Below are 17,337 nucleotides of genomic sequence, written 5' to 3'. Positions count from 1 at the left end.
AGTTAACAAACATCATTACCCACAGTCCACAGTGTGTGTGTGTGTGTGTGTGTGTGTGTACTTCAATCACACGATATCTCACACTCAAACCTGAAATGATTAGCATACGCCGAGCCTCAGAGAGGAGAGATTACATCCGAGGTTCTATTATTATAATCCAAACCAATTATATTCACTCATTAGCGTTTTTGTTTTTCTTGTCGACCAGCAAAGATAACGCAAAGTTAAAACGAGGACATGCTTTTCTGCCATCTACTGCAGCTGGTGCACACGTTACATTTAGGCTCTGCACTTTGATCTGAACTCGTTGTGGCAGATCGAGGCTGGATGAGGATGGGCCCTGTGATCCCCAAAGGCCATCGTGATTTATTATATTTCATTTTGTATTTTTTTGAGGGGCACTATATCCCTAACCTGACTCCGCCAGCTTGCGGCAGTATTGCGTTCACAAGTTCCCTCCTCCTGCCTGGATCTGGTCTCTCTCAAGCAGAAACCATGAACCGGAAGCAGCGGGACAACAATCTGATATCTCCATAATAATTTTGAGTTGTAGTCCTGTTAGGTTGTGTTTACATTTGCACTGTGGCAGCGCTTCAATATGTCATCAGTCTCACGTTGATCCCGCCTCTAGCGGCCGCATACGGCCGCATATCTCTCCGGTCAGAAATGGCTCGGAGTGCATCGTCTCTGCCCGAGAGGGACCAGATGGGAGCAGGAGGAACTCACTGCTGTCACCAGCTGGCGGAGTCAGGTTACTATATCCCCTCTTAACGCCTGGCTTTTGAAATGATGTCATATGGGCTCGACTTTTTTTTTGTTTAGAGCACTTTAAACAAACAAAGAGTACAGCCAAGCCTACGGACCTTTTATAAAGTAACAAAAAACAAGACATGATGACAGTCATATTTGTCAGGTGAAAGAAGCGTTGTGTTCCGTTGTGTTCTTATTGTCTCCGTTGTGTTCTATTATTTCAGTAACGTGTATGTTTGTGTGTGACAACCTCGTGGCCGTTGTTTGCGTTCGTTTGCGACATTCTGTTTGTGGTTCAATGACTGTGTTTTGCTGTGGCTTTTCTGCTGTCTATCCGTGCAGATTGTGTAGATCAACTCTTGAGAGTGTAACATGAAACCAAATGGACCCGTACGGGTCTATTTGGTTTCATTTTACACTCTCAAGAGTTAAAGGTCTATACAGGTCCATTTGGTGATAATAAGCGTTTAATTTCAACAAAGGAATTCCGGTGTTAACGCTACTGTAAAAAAAACATACTCAACTGCTCCACCTGCTGGTTGGTTTCGGAACAACTAAATGTTTCGCATTTTGCATCATATGCAACATGTGAAGAACAGGAAGAGAGAAAGGGACAGAATGACTGGCCCCCATCTGGTAGCTCATAATATAGCAGCTGTTGTCGCTTCAAGTTGCGCTCGCTGCGCGGCTGGCTGCGGTGTCGTGCGGGTCAGAGTATTCCCATTGGCTTATAGGTGGCATTTGAGGGTATGGGGTCAGACTCCCATTGGCTTATAGGTGGCGTTTTAGGGTATGGGGTCAGACTCCCATTGGCTTAGGCAGCATGAGGAGGATGATGATGACTGATGAAGACTAGGAGCCAAGGTCACTATTAAAAAAACGGGCCTGTTATATGTCTGGTTTTCACCTGAAAAAAAAGTTCTTAAACTCAAAAATACACTACGGTCAAAAAACCGTGAGCATCAAATGAGGCTTGTTTATTGATATTATACGGCTGGGAGATATGACTTCAAATCAATATCACGATTATGTCAAAGTTTTAACTCTATTGCATACTCTATTTTGCTACTTTTACACATCACCATTGTAAAACTAAGTGTAATACAGGCCTTGCAGCGGTTAATCAGATCCATCGATAAAAACATCTCTGTTGCATTTCTGTCTAATAAACTATTCAATCAATCAATCACATTTTGTTATTGGTTCTAAATATCGGTGATATATCGGTTTTAGGTTAATTGCCAAGCTAGACTGTCCAATATCTCAGGCTGTAGTGTCAACATGACTGTGTGTGTGTGTGTGTGTGCGTGCATGCGTGCGTGCGTGCGACATTGTGTTGTGACCAACCAACCCCTCATAAAGCCTAATTACAGGGCAGGGATGGTGCTGCAGACTCAGGATGCCCTCCCTGTTCATTTCCTGTTGGCTTTGGTAGCGAGTGGGTTGAAGAACAGTGACTTTTACAGCCTTGTGTAAATCACTGCCATGAGCATTCGTCCATGCAGGACATCGGTTTGCGGCGCTGAGGTTCGCGTTGCATTTGCGTCATTGGGCGTGTCATTCGTAGTGTATATTGCCATTGTCTTTAACACACGTGTGTGTGTGTGTGTGTGTGTGTGTGTGTGTGTGTGTGTGTGTTGGGGGTCCTTACTGACCTGACAACTTTGGTCCCATTCCTGATGACCTGCATGTCCACATTGCAGATCCCACTGGACTGAGAGATTAGGTTAATCTCTGAGAATTCAGCCTGCAGAGATACAGAGACGGCATGCGTTATAAAATGTTCAGGTTTCATCAGCTCATTTCCCCAGTTCATCTGGTCATAATACAATTATACAGTAGAGGCATACAGTTTGGAATACACAAGATACAAACATTTTGGTAACACTTTGCTTAAAGGTCGGGTCTAATGCATTACAATCATTTTGCTCCCTGATTTAAAACCGTAAATGTATCCCTGGCCTGCACTGCAGCAGCATCCTTTACAAACTTGGTACAGTACTTGTTTATTTATAAAGCCCTTCTGGGCATTTATGGTTTATAATTTATAAAGCCCTTCTAGGCATTTGATCATACTTCACTCCTACTTATAAGTAAGAAGCTAGTCAACACCCTCTCACAGGGATATGTTGTCCTCCATCCAGCAGCTACAGCTCATTACATGTGCTTTTTAAATTCAGTGCCCCTCAGACATAAACTTCAGCTGGCTTAAATGCTTAAATGTTGTGGATATTTGAATGTGTTTTTGTAGCGTTGTATCCATTACTGTGTTATGTTGTGCTGCCTGTAATAGGTGCTTTTTGTGTGCTGCTTTCTCGGCCATGCAGGCTCACATGCATGATCCGATGTCAATCGCAAAGTGATGGCTGTGGTTAAAATAAAGTTTCAACCAAGGTTCATGTTTTAGGTTGTTATTAGAGAAAGTAAAAGGTCTTTTGTTTTAGCGATTTTAGCTATTTTTGACAGGGGGCGGGGGCATTCGAACATGGTCCTAAATATGTATTGTTTTACAAAAAAATATGGTGATTTATTTTTTTATTATTTACTATAGTCCTCCTAGACCCCAATACATTATATCTAGCCACAAAAGATCACAGGATCTATTGAATGTGACAAACTGACATATTGAGCCAAGACACACAGTATGACATCCTATAGTACCTAGATCCTGTGATCTTTTGTGGCCAGATGTAATTTGCGGTCTAGTAGGACTATAGTAAATATTAATGAAGAAATCGCTGAAAATTTTAAATTTTGCAAGCTCATAGTGCTGCACCGAGTGCCGCGCTACGAGCTTGTAGGTCTGATATTTTTTTTACATCGCAAAAATGTGACGGAAATCTTTGAATATATATTCTTTCAGAGCGAACGTTTTTAACTCAAATCTTTGTTTGCAAAACAGCATGTTTTCAAATTGGGGTCGACGGCCAAATACACATAATTGTGGGGGTCCTTGACATGAAATATTGAGCACCACTGATATAGAAACATAGGTGTTTCAGAAAACTGTCATGATTTAGAAGACATTTTTGAATTTCCGACGTCTAGGTCAAAGTCAGTCAGGTCAAAATGGGATCATAACAATTAGGAACTAGGTAAAGTGTTTCAGACATTTTCCTTGCACTTTTTGTTTACTTTTGTCTTCTGCTTTGGTGGATTTTATTTCTTTAAACTGAGAGCAGGTAAGAGTTATTAATTTTGATATGATTTCACTTTGAACTTCAGGCCTCGTTCAACCTTCACTCAGGGCTTCTGTCACGTCACAGGTGCATCATACATAATAATACAACATGCAGTTTCAAGGAAGCAATCTGATTGGTCGAAAAAAAGCAATCTTACCCAAGCTTCAAACAAAACAAAAATCAAAAAATGTGCTGCGCAGAGCAGAGCCAGCTGAATGTCTAGGCTAGCATGGGACATTTGTGGTCGTAGTTATAATTATTATTATTAGTTACAATGAAATTGAGTTGACCTGTTTTTTTAAAGGGTAGGCCTATAACTGTTGTATAATTGCAATACACTCGAGGGTGTGCGTTATCGTGATTATTGGCACTTCAGTGATGCTTGCGGAACTCCGCTAAAGCCTCGTTCCTGACCGCATCACTGGCATGCTAATAATCACGATAAAGCACACCCTCTGGTGTAATTTTGCTTAAGTGTTATACCTGTTCCACTCTGATGTCATAGTCCCCAAGAACCTTTTTACCCCGGAATACTTTGGCCCTGGAAGAGAAGAGAAGAGAAGAGAAGAGAAGAGAAGAGATGGTCAAGTCACTTTCATGGCATTTCAAAAATAATGTTAAAGGGATATTTCACTTTAAAAAAACTTTTGGTCATTTCATCGTCTACTCAGTCTTATGTGAACACCCCAGACAGTTTTTAAGTTTCCCGATTCAGTATTTAGATATTTGATATTCATTTTAGCTGCCCCGCCCCCTTCCTATACAAACCCATTGTAACTTCAAACTCCATTTTAACCATGATAGATTCAATGAAAATGCCTATCCTATTTTTATAGTGACTGATACTATTATTTCATTTTTTTTGTCTCCTCCTCCTCATTCTTTTCCGAAAACAATATTTAAAAATAAATGAAAACAGTAAATGAAAAACCCCGTCGACCCCCTCATGTATTAGGAGGGCAGTATCAGTCACCAGAACAAAGTGTGTTTTCGATGAATCATGGTTAAAATATAGAAGTTACAATGGGTTTGTATAGGATGGGGGCGGGGCAGTAAAGTGAATATCAAATAGAGCACCGAAGTCTGACGTCACTTTCAGTAGAGGGCACCAACACACAGGTTCATGTATTTTTTTTATTTGCATTGAAATCTCCATAGGGCGATTTTAGGTCGCTTCATATAAGAACTGTGTTTGAAAAATAAACCGACCACGCCGGCCTTTCTGTCAGGGGAGTGGCTGTGCGTCATTAATGATGTCCATTCATATTTGATACAGCCAGTTTCTGGAGAAAATGGAATTAATGTGGCCGCAAAAGCCTTGAAACTACATATGAAGGCAATGTCGCTACTAATATACGTCACGCCCAGCTGTCAACACATTGCGTTCCTGAGATTCCTCTTTGACGTAAGCTCAGCTGGTGGTGACTCGACTCGTACTAACCACGAAACATTAAATATCAATAAAATAAAAATAAACGTAATTGACATTCAGTTTCTGTTGTGCTGTGCGACGGGCAGATGCAGCCACCCGCCTACCCGGAAATGTAGTCTCTGGGTTGTTTGACTCGTTTCTAACGCTTATTTTGTTACTCTTTGGGATTTTGTACATTTCCACCTTCAGTCGATGCTTCATATCCATATATATGAGTGAAAAGGCCGGGGTGATCGGTTTATTTTTCAAACACAGTTCTTATATGAGGCGATCTAAAATCCCCCTATGGAGATTACAATGCAAATAAAAAGTACATGAACCTGTAGACTGACGCCCTCTACTGACAGTGACGTCAGGACTTCGGTGCTCTATATCTAAATAGTCTACTGAATCGGGTAAGTAGCCTTGCCGAGCCATAGGGCATGCCTGTAGCGTGAGAAGTACAACCCCTGGACATGACGCTAGTACAGTATGTCGCAGGGATTTACCCCCAATCCAACCCTTGATGCTGAGTGCCAAGCAGAGAGTGTTTGGTATGACCCGGCTGGGGATTGAACCCCAGCCTCCCAGTCCCAGGGCGGACACTCAACCACAAGGCCACTGATCTGTAGACGATGAAATGACCAAAGGTTTTTTGAAAGTGAAATATCCCTTTAGGGACGCGCGCGCACGCACACACACACACACACACACACACACACACACACACACACACACACACACACACACACACACACACACACACACACACACACACACACACACACACACACACACACACACACACACACACACACACACACACACACACACACACACACACACACACACACACACACACACACACACACACACACACACACACACACACACACACACACACACAGTTTGAATCCCACATCACTCTACTGCCTTATAGCTCCTTTCCCTGGCTGCAGGGCTCTAGTAAGAATGTCCCAGCATGCTCCCTGGCTGTTTGGCAGGCGTTTGGTACACAGCAGGCGGCCGGCCGGCCCGCCTGTCATGCTGTGCACAGGTTTTCTGACACTCCTTTATTTCTACAGCATGAGACCAGCTGGGACTATAACAGCAATACATAGATCCAGTCAGTAACAGTGTTGATTTCGTCGACTAATATACCATGACGAAAAATGTTGATGATCAGTGACACCTTTTCTATACTCGTGTATATTCCCTTGAGTAGAAAAACTTCACAGGACTCCGATGTAAAAAAATATCACAACAAGATTTATTCCAAAAAACTAATAGAGAAGTAATCAAAAGCAAGCTCTCAAACTCAAAAATATACTACGGTCAAAAAACCATGTCGCATGACCTTGTCTTATGCACAAACTGACTGTACTGCTCTGCACACTCAAGTGGCAATTAACTGAATCTGCCCTGACCTGCACACACTCAGGTGTTAGCAATTGCAATTAAGATCTCAGTTAGACAACCAGAGCTCTCTTCTTAAAGCTACAGTAACAATGTTGTTTTTTAACCTAACACACATCACCATGGATTAAACAAATTAACTTATTACTGTTAAACCAAAATACAAATCACAAAAACAAAGCAGTAATTATTAAAATAATCACATTATTCAAACTGGTCTCCCAGTCCCACATAAGCCATGATGACTAAAACTATGACTAAATATTCTGACAATTTCGTCAAAAAATAAAAACTAGACTATAATGTTAGGAAGGGACTAGTGGACAAGAGATCCAGTATAAGTCATTTTACACTTGGTTACATGCTGAAAATAGCATGTAACCTACAAGCTCACAACGTGTCGTGAGCTTGTAGAGGGGGGGGGGGGGAGGGGGGGGGTGAAATACATAGTAAATGCTTCCATCTATACGTCAAACTTATAGAAACTTATAGAAAACTGTACACTTATACAGTACAAGTTCCGCTTGAATGACTATACAAGATATCACATTCTTTGCACGTTTTCTCCTAACTTTAATCATTTTGGAGCAAGTGAAAGAAACATCCCATCCCATTTATTTATTTTTTGTCATAAGTTTTGTAATGATTTTACAATAAATCCCATTTAAACACCACAGTATCTATGTAAACTTGCAGGTGCACAAAAGTCCTATACAGTGCACTGTTGTTTTCGTCGACTAAAACTAAGACGAAAAATGTTCATTTTCCACTGACGAAAACTAAATGGAAACTAAATGAAAACTAAGCTATGATGACTAAAACTAAGACTAAATGTATTGACAATTTCGTCAACAGCTAAAAACTAGACTAAAATGTTAGGAAGGGACTAGTGGACAAGAGATCCAGTACATGACATTTTACACTTGGTTGCATGCTGAAAATAGCAGATCTACAAGCTCACAATGCGTCGCAGACGCGTTGTGAGCTTGTAGATCGGCTATTTTCAGCAAGTGTAAAATCAGCCATTACGATGCCAAAATACATGTTAGTCGACTAAAACTAGACTAACACTGAAACATTCCAGGTGACTAAAACTAAATGAAAACTATTCAAGAGACTATGACTAAAATCGAAATTTGCTGCCAAAAACCACACTGATACAGTGTATAGTTTCAAACACTATCCCCAACACAATAAAGATGTGAGTTGTTAAATGCAGCTGTTCCTGGTTTGTGCTGCCCTCTACTGGACATCCGTTCTCCATGGAAGACATCTAGAGAAGAAAATGGATGCTCAGTGCCAGTGTTGTTTTTTGGCAGCAAATTTCTTTCTTTTCAAAATCTTTTTATTCAGGTTTTTGTAACAGTAGCCCAGGGGCAAGTATTAAACAGACATATCAAATATAAAAATAAAACTCAATCCCCTATCCCACCCTCCCCCCACCCACAATCCCAAGGATAGTCGGAAAAACAGTCTGGAGGAAATAAAAAATATATATATACACATACACAAAATACATGCATACATAATTACAAAAAATTAAAATATAATAAAATAAAATGCAGATTTTTCAAAGCAGAGCAGATTTTGTTTCTGTTGTGGTTTGGCGTTGGCCGAGGCATAGGCACGGCACACTATGCAGTTTGTGTGTTGTGGTAGAATGTCATAAACGGGCCCCAGGTCTTGTAAAAGCTTAACATCTCCAACTCGAGACAGGACATTATATCACGAAGCCACTGACGGAGCACGGGTGGGGCAGCATCCTTCCATTTGAGCAGAATGGCACGCCTAGCGAGCAACAAGGCAAAGTCGACCATACGACACTCTATGCGTGTTAGAGGAAGGTCATCCCTTCCAGCAGTGCCAAGGAGAGCCACTAAGGGATCTGGGTTTAGATTTTGATGTAGAATAGAGTATTGAACACATTCCCCCAAAATGGTTGTAATTTAGGACACATCCAATACTGATGGATCAAAGTTGCATCACCGCTCTTGCACTTGTCACAGGTAGGAGTTACGTCAGGATAAATACTAGCCAGTTTAGCCTTAGACATATGAGCTCTATGGACTATTTTAAACTGCACTAAGCAATGTCGTGCACAAAGAGAAGACTTATGTATAGAAGAAAAAATAGAATCCCAAACTTCATCAGACAGTGTGAGGCCCAGATCATGTTCCCAGTTGGCCTTTATCTTATCTAAGGGCGCTGGCCTCGAATTTGAAATGATATCATATAATATTGAAATGGCGCCCTTAATCGTCGGGTCAAAAGACAGAAATCCATCAATAGGGTTAGCATTAGGCTTATTAGGGAAGCCAGGTAGTATAGAGCTCACATAATGTCGGGCCTGCAAAAATCTGTAGAAGTGTGGTCTAGGTAGACTATATTTCTTTGAAATTTGATCAAAGGATGCAAAGCTCCCTTCTAGAAACAGGTCTTTAAACCATTTGATGCCCTTTCCATGCCAACTCTGAAAGGTCATGTCTTGCATTGATGGAACAAAAAGGTGGTTGGAAGCAACAGGACTGACCAGGGAGAGGTCTCTATAATTAGAAGTTTTCCTGAACTGGGCCCACACTCTCAGCGTATGACGCACCACCGGGTTAGTTATTGAATCAGGCAGGGGGCGGCCAATTGGCAGCAAATTTCTATTTTAGTTTTAGTCATAGTCTCTTGAAACATTTTCATCAATTTTAGTCACATTTTAGTCACCCAGAATGTTTTAGTGTTAGTCTGGTTTTAGTCGACTAAATGTCATAAGATTTTAGTTGACTAAATCTACAGGTGATTTAGTCGACTAAAATGTATTTTGGCAGGCCTTGATGCGGTCGTAATGACTGATTGTACACTTGCTGAAAATAGCTGATCTACATTGTGAGCTTGTAGATCGGCTATTTTCAGCATAGAACCAAGTGTAAAATGACTTATACTGGATCTCTTGTCCACTAGTCCCTTCCTAACATATTAGTCTAGTTTTTATTTGTTGACAAAATTGTCAATATATTTAGTCTTAGTTTTAGTCACCATAGCTTAGTTTCCATTTAGTTTTCCTCAGTGAAAAAAGGTATAGTCGGCGAACATTTTTCGTCATAGTTTTAGTCGACGAAATCAACACTGCTCAGTGCAGGCACCGCGAGTACTTTTTACCTTCGGCTACTTTCGGCAAGACCCTGTCTTACGGGGAAATATAAATCAGGCTTTACAGACAAACTCCAATAGAGTATACAGTAGAATCTAGATCAATATGTGGCAATACTCGAACACCCCAGGCTGGGTATAGCTAATGCACAGTATAATGCTGTTAAATATCCATTAAGAGGGTCTGCTAAATGCCTAAATTGTCGGACAGACAAAGGATCTGAACGGAACATTGGTTGGCGGAGGCATGCATGCATACATACATACATACATACATACATACATACATACATACATACATACATACATACATACATACATACATACATACATACATACATACATACATACATACATACATACATACATACATACATACATACATACATACATACATACATACATACATACATACATACATACATACATACATACATACATACATACATACATACATACATACATGTAGCCTATGCAGTATTTCTCTGCCTTCTGGAGGAAAACCACCTTGAAGGTGAGGCTGGGATAATAAATAACCCTGCGTTTCACTACAGATCTCTGCCAGTGCTAGGCGGTGTGTTAGAATATGCCATTTCACTACAGATCTCTGCCAGTGCTAGGCGGTGTGTTAGAAGATGCCATTTCACTACAGATCTCTGCCAGTGCTAGGCGGTGTGTTAGAATATGCCATTTCCACCTGAGAGAGAGCTAGGGTTTATGTTGCTTATGTCATTTTGATAATGCTAATGATTGTAACCTTGGCTTTGACATTTTCATATCAGCGGCGCAACGTACTGTATACATTCCAAGCAAGTTTCATGAAAATCCACCCATTTATTTTTTTACATGTGACAATTAACCTTGTAAGCCTTCAGGAGTATGTCAAATTTCCTCAATGGTAAATGGTGCATTTATATAGCGCCTTTATCCAAGGCGCTTTACATAGATTGTGCATTACATTCACCCATTCACACACACATTCATACACCGATTGCGGCGGAAGCCATGCCAGGTACCAACCAGCACATCGGGAGAAATGTGGGGTTCAGTGTCTTGCCCAAGGACACTTCGACATGTAGACAGGAGAAGCCGGGATTCGAACCGCCGACCCATGGATCATTGGACGACCTGCTCTATCTCCTGAGCCAGTATGGGAACGTTATTACAGGAACAAGCAAAACCATATTTAGCTTATACTGTTGCTCACCTTTCCCAAGTTCAAAACTGTAAAAGAATTCTGACTAAAACTTTACTTTGAGTCCAAACAAACCAACAAAAAAAAAGAATGCTCCACCGCAAAACACTTCCCTGACAGAAACGGGTGGCTTTCATCTCTCCTCAAGGCTGGAACATTCCACACTTGACAAGATAAAAACATTCTAGATGGGTCTAAGTGTATTTCCTGTATCAGTAGCAGGCAGGAATTCAACTTGGACCCGAGATGTTCTCCCTAGCAACAATGAGCTCTAACAAATGTATACAAAAACAGCGTACCCTTGGAAGATAAATACTAAACCCGAGTGACAATTAAAGTAATCCCTGTTCCCCAGGGCTAAACAAACAGCCTATATGCAATGGAACAGTACAGTCTAATTGCCTTTGTAAAATTAATTTTACAAATCAACACTTTAAATGATGGTTTAAAGTGTTGACACTTTGGTTCTCAAAGTGGGGTCTGGGGATCGGCAGGGGTCCTGAGCAAAATGAGCTAAACAGCTAAAAAACTGTTGGAAAAAAAGGAGAGCAATACACATACTGTATAAGCCCTATTTCATTTTTTGGCTAACATAGCTGATCTATAAGCTCACAATACGTAGTAACTATCGACACAGTCTTATAAATACTTTTATTACATAAATGATACAAACCAACAGACAACTACACAACCCTTTGTTGCTCTCACAAGAATGATGCTGACAAAAGGATTCAAGATAGAAGAGGGTTTATTTGTCACTCACTGATATACAGGTACAGTGAAATGATCATGATGGCACTGGCAGAATGGTGGCCTGCCTGCCTGTCAAAAACATTTTTAATATCATGGCGGCCCCCTACGGTCGCGGCCCACCAGGAATATGTCCTATGACGTACCGGGCATAAATAAAAATAAAAATAAATAAATATTTGTACATGTATTTAAAAACTGTGTACATTGGTGACTATTACTATAATCTACCTGTTCTTGAGGCCAACAAAATCGGGAACCTTTTTTTTTATCACCTAGTCAACTAGTACCAACATGGTCGACTAGTGGATTTACTAGTCGACTAGTTGCTTAATGCCCTAATGTAGACCAGTGTTGTTTTTTTTTAAATGTTTGAATTTCAAAGACCCCATAAGAACTCTGAGAGTGGACACATAGTGAACCGTAAGGGTCCATTTTGTTCCCTTTTGTACGGCTCAGAAGTGTCCATTTGGAACCCCTTCAATGAACCCTGAGAGTACCTGGACCCCTCTTGAGAGAGATATGAGGTTTTCAGGCTTAGAACACAATTTGGGATGTTTTTTTGTCACATTATATGTAAACTAGAGCGGTGCCCGTTGGGCACTGGCCTACTTGGAACGATGCCAGTTGGAAATGCATGACCCACCCAGTTATTACATCTGTGTCCCTTTCATGCCCATATATGGAGTTCTTTATATTTGGGCATGAGTCTAGGTAGATGTCAGAACCTCACTGTGATGTCAGAACAGGCCAGCTCCATAAATGGAGATCTAGGGGTGATCAGGTGTGATCATATGCCCAGTAAGGGCATGTCAACCCCACCCGCTCACCAACACCCCACCCCCTCCTGGTGCTGCGGCCATCTTGGAAACTAAACACATTATAAACTAGAAAAAGTGCCCTTCTGGGCACAGGCCTCCACCAGGAGGATAGGAGTGTGTGTGATGTTTGGAAAAATGTTTAGGAGTAATATAAACATGTTTATTTGGGTTTTGTGTGTGTGTGTGTGTGTGTGTGTGTGTGTGTGTGTGTGTGTGTGTGTGTGTGTGTGTGTGTGTGTGTGTGTGTGTGTGTGTGTGACACGACTTGGCCTGTTGTAGCGCCACCATGAGGCTGATTTGAAAACTGTCAAGTGGCATTTCTTCCTCAGCCTAGTAGTGGGAATAGGCATGCACAGTTTCACCGCAATCGGACGCTGCGTTGAGGAGTTGTGGCGATTTGTACAAAACGGGCTACTCCTGAAAACTTTAGAAGCCAATCGTAGCCAATCAGGATGAATAATTATGAGAAATCAAACAAATCACATGATCACATGACTATGGAGAGCATGTGTACCGATTTGCGTGAAATCTGGATAAAATCTGAAGGAGTAATATTAGAAAATGTGTTTTACATATGTCGGCCTCCTGGTGGCGCTATAAAGAGCAGATGTGAAAAATTCCAGGCAAAGGTTTTTCCTTGGCCTCTAGGGAGTGTGCATACATGGTTTTACATGTAAAACGGTGCAGTTATAGGTAAAAACACAAATAGGCAAGTTATAGCACCACCATGAGGCTGAGTTGAAAATATTCAAGTGGCATTTCTTCCTCGGCCTAGTGGGAATGTGCGTGCAAAATTTCACGGAAATCACACGATGTGTTCATGATTTGCAGCATTTTGTTTGAAACGGAGCACTCCTGCGAACTTTGGAAGCCAATCGTAGCCAATCAGGATGGAGTCTGAAAAATCTGAAAGACCCGTTTTGTTGAATGGCTCTAGAGAGACTGTGTACCAATTTGCGTAATGTTTGGACAAAATCTGTAGGTGTACTGTCAAAACATTTGTTTTGCACAAAGCGGTCTCCTGGTGGCGCTATAACAGGCCAATGTGAAAACTTTGGAGCAGAGGTTCAGCTCTGGCATCCAGGGAGTGTGTGTGCAGAGTATGGCTGCGATCAAGCCAACGGTGCCAGAGATTAGCTGTTCACAGACGGACGGACGGACGGACACACGGACGGACGGACGGAGTGCAAAACATACTCTCTCCCCATGCCTTCGGCCTGGTGGAGACAACAATTGGAGAGGGGTGGGGAAAGGCAGAGAAAGGCCCTTATTCCGGGGTTAAGAGTCTTTCTCAGCCAGGGACGACGGTGCAGAGAGTGTTAGAGGGGCAGGGGCTGAAATCCCGTAAGAGGGCACTTTTGGACAAAAATAGCGAAAATATTTTCGGGGCGCAACCCAGCACTCTTTAGCTAGTGGAGATGCGGTTTGTATGACATGGATTTCTAAACAAATTTGTTCAACGCAAAATACTGTGTTCAAGTTCAGGACAGCTAGACTTCAATTCTCCTGAATGTTGCCTTCCGGCATGACATGGGAAGGAGTGACATTTGCATTTCTTTCACCATAGTAAATAGCTGCATTCGTGGTCTGGAAAGGGCAGTTGTTTTACAGATGGGTAAAAGGGCAGGGGCTGAAGCCCCCTTTGATGTCTGTGTGAACGTCCCTGTTCTCAGTTGACAGTTGACACATTGCTGACCTGGCCTGGCCTCGTACCTGGGACAACCAGGGGCTCTGGCTCCCCAGGCGGGCTCAGCATGCGGCCATAGCGGAGTGGTTACTCAAGGCCGCAGTCTGAGCTTACCCTATACTAGATTCAGCCCTCTTTGGCCTGCCCCACATCTGGGAACCCCGAGATTTGAACCCAGGTCTCCCACGTGCAGGAAAACCAGGAATCTATACCCTTTAAGGTAGATGGAATAAACCCCTTGGTCTGCAGGACATAAAGCATTACTTTTTCGGCTTCAGGCTGCGGTATAGCTATACATTACAGCTATGTAATTATTGTCCAACAAAAAGTGATAGTACTGTATATGCTAAATGTCATCATTCATTTTGTTAAAATTATTCATACTCAACATCTGATCAGCTTACTCCTTCTGAAACAGCCTCCAGTCAAATGTATAAATGATTTAAAGGGGACAGAGGGTGGGGTGTGTGAGATTTGAAAACAAATCCCACATTGCCAGCCAGTGTGTCGTGGTAGAAACCATTAAAGTTGCTAGTACTGGGGAGTAGTAGGGACCATAGCAGGTGTAAATGGCTTTGTTTATTTCCCAAGGCGAGGTGTGGGTGATACTGGGATTTTACGCCCCTTCCCTTTCTCTGTAATGCCTGATTTATACTGTACTTCAGTGAAAACAGCGAGTCTACAAGCTCACTAGAGCTTTCACTTCTAGTGATTTCTTTTTACTAGTTGACTAGTTGCCTAGTAAATGTATTTTGGTGGGCCTCGATGCCGTCGTAATGACTGTTTTTACACTTGGTGAAAGGACTACATGTACTGACAATTTCGTCAACAAATTAAAAACTAGACTAAAATGTCAGGAAGGGACTAGTGAACAAGAGATCCAGTATAAGTCATTTTATAATTGGTTGCATGCTGAAAATAGCAGATCTACAAGCTCACAACGCATCGCAGCGCGACTAGTTGTGAGCTTGTAGATCTGCTATTTCAGCAAGTGTAAAAACAGTCATTACGACGGCATCGAGGTCCGCCAAAATACATTTTAGTCAACTAAATCAACTGCAGATTTAGTCGACTAAAATCTTATATTTAGTCGACTAAAACTACACTAACACTAAAACATTCCAGGTGACTAAAATGTGACAAAAAACTAAATGAAAAATATTCAAGAGACTAATGACTAAAACTAAAATCAAAATGTGCTGCCAAAAACCAACACTGCTTTTATCACCTATTTTCGGCAGTGCGTCGTGTCTCACGATGGAGCATAAATTAGGCTTAACCCATTTTGGGCGGGAACCCCTTTGTGTTTTAAGCATTATGTTATACTATTGAAAAATAGCAGATCTACACGCTCATAGAGCTTGTAGATCTGCTATTTTTGAAAAATCGTGAAAATGTGGTGCAAATCTTTGAATATATATTCTTTCAGAGTGAACGTTTTTTAACTCAAATGTAGAATCGTCCTCAGGTCTAAATGGCTTAACTATCATCCCCTCGGGGATGATACATGAGTCATGCTGTGGCCTGTGTGCGAGACTGAGATAAAGGTGAAACTGAATGGATCGCATTCTCTCTGATCCATGACTTAAAGTATAGCCGGAGCAGATGCATGTGAAATTAACTGCAGAGAAACGGAGGGAGGGTAGTCAGCATGCGCTTGGACAATTATGCATCCTTATTCCTTAATCATGACCAGGAAACAAACAATCAAAAAAAATGTCAGCGGTAGAGCAGAAAATAAATTAGGTTAAATTGAAGTCAATTACATTTCATTAAATTCAATTTGTGAGGTCAAGATGTTACAAAATAGCATGTGAAAGGGGATGCTGAGTGCATTAGTTATACCAGCCCAGACCTAAATCAGAGGCTATTTTATTTAGATGATAGAATAATAATGAATTGCATTTTTATAGCGCTTTTCGCTCAACAACGGTCCATTCATTCATACATTGGGAGGTGAAGCGGCGAACAGTCGACGCCATCGTCCTCACTTCCCACATTCACACACCAACGGTGGCGAGCTCACACCGACCGACTCATTGGAGGCAATGTAGGGTTCAGTGTCTTGCTCAAGGACACTTCATGTGGACAGGAGGAGACGGGATTCAAACCACCGACCCAGGTGATCATTGGACGACCTGCTCTACCTCCTGAGCCACAGCCGCCCCACAAAGGGCACAATAGAACAGAATAGAGCACTGAAGTCTGACGTCAATCTCGCTAGAGGGCGCGGGTTTGTGTACTTTTTTATTTGTATTATAATCCCCATAGGGGGATTTTAAAGGTATATTCAGTGATTTCACTTAATTCAAACATCACTTCTTTTTTTGTTTTGTTGTGATAATCCTCCCTACTATAGAGTGTGCTGACCATATAAGGAGTTCCTCCCTGTCCCCAGCTAACCCCTGGCTATAGGTGGCCCAGCCTTCATCAAATCAGGATAGAGAGGGGCCTTCCGCCAATCATGATCGAGCAGGGGCAGGCCTTGGTGTGTGTGCTGTTGGCCTGTTGCATGTCCCCCCACTGCAGTGCGCATCTTGTTACCGGGGCGGACCGGGGGGTTTTGCAAATCACTCAAATCACTGAATGCTCCTTTAAATTGCCTCATGTAAGAACTGTGTTTGAAAAATAAATGTGTCAATGTATAGCCGAGCTTACAATACAATACTAATCAAAATACGTCCATTACAATTACAAAGGAACTTTAAGCAGAGCAATCAAAACAAAAACAAACAAACTGAAAAACAATTGAAACAGGAGCAATCACGGTTAAAAAAAATATGTTGTGGAGCATTCCTTTGAACTGACCAAAATTATGAGCTCAGTTTTAAATCATTTTGGAGATCATTCCAAGATGTTTGGGCCACTGACAGAGAAAGCTGTACCTTGCCCAGCTCTGTCTGAGCATGAGGCTCTTTGAGCTTGAGCAAGTCTGATAGGCGCTATCGTTCAGTTCCAGCATGGAGCAAATATAGGCAGACAGCATC

General features: G+C 41.7%; 1 protein-coding gene across 1 annotated transcript in view; it reads right to left on the bottom strand.

Moving 5' to 3' along the window:
- Positions 1-17,337, bottom strand: part of syn2b (synapsin IIb) — a gene marked incomplete at both ends in the record, with an annotated part of 144,393 nt that overhangs the window by 59,042 nt on the left and 68,014 nt on the right. The window contains 2 exons of the mRNA XM_079510387.1: positions 2,406-2,497; positions 4,416-4,473. Of these exons, the coding sequence (XP_079366513.1) occupies positions 2,406-2,497; positions 4,416-4,473 (150 nt within the window). The remainder of the gene's footprint in view (positions 1-2,405; positions 2,498-4,415; positions 4,474-17,337) is intronic.

The sequence above is a fragment of the Electrona antarctica genome, assembly GCF_951216825.1.
Source record: "Electrona antarctica genome assembly, chromosome: 9".
NCBI lineage: Eukaryota > Metazoa > Chordata > Actinopteri > Myctophiformes > Myctophidae > Electrona > Electrona antarctica.
Note: the sequence above shows the minus strand (reverse complement) of the source record. Positions and strands in the feature narration are given on the sequence as shown.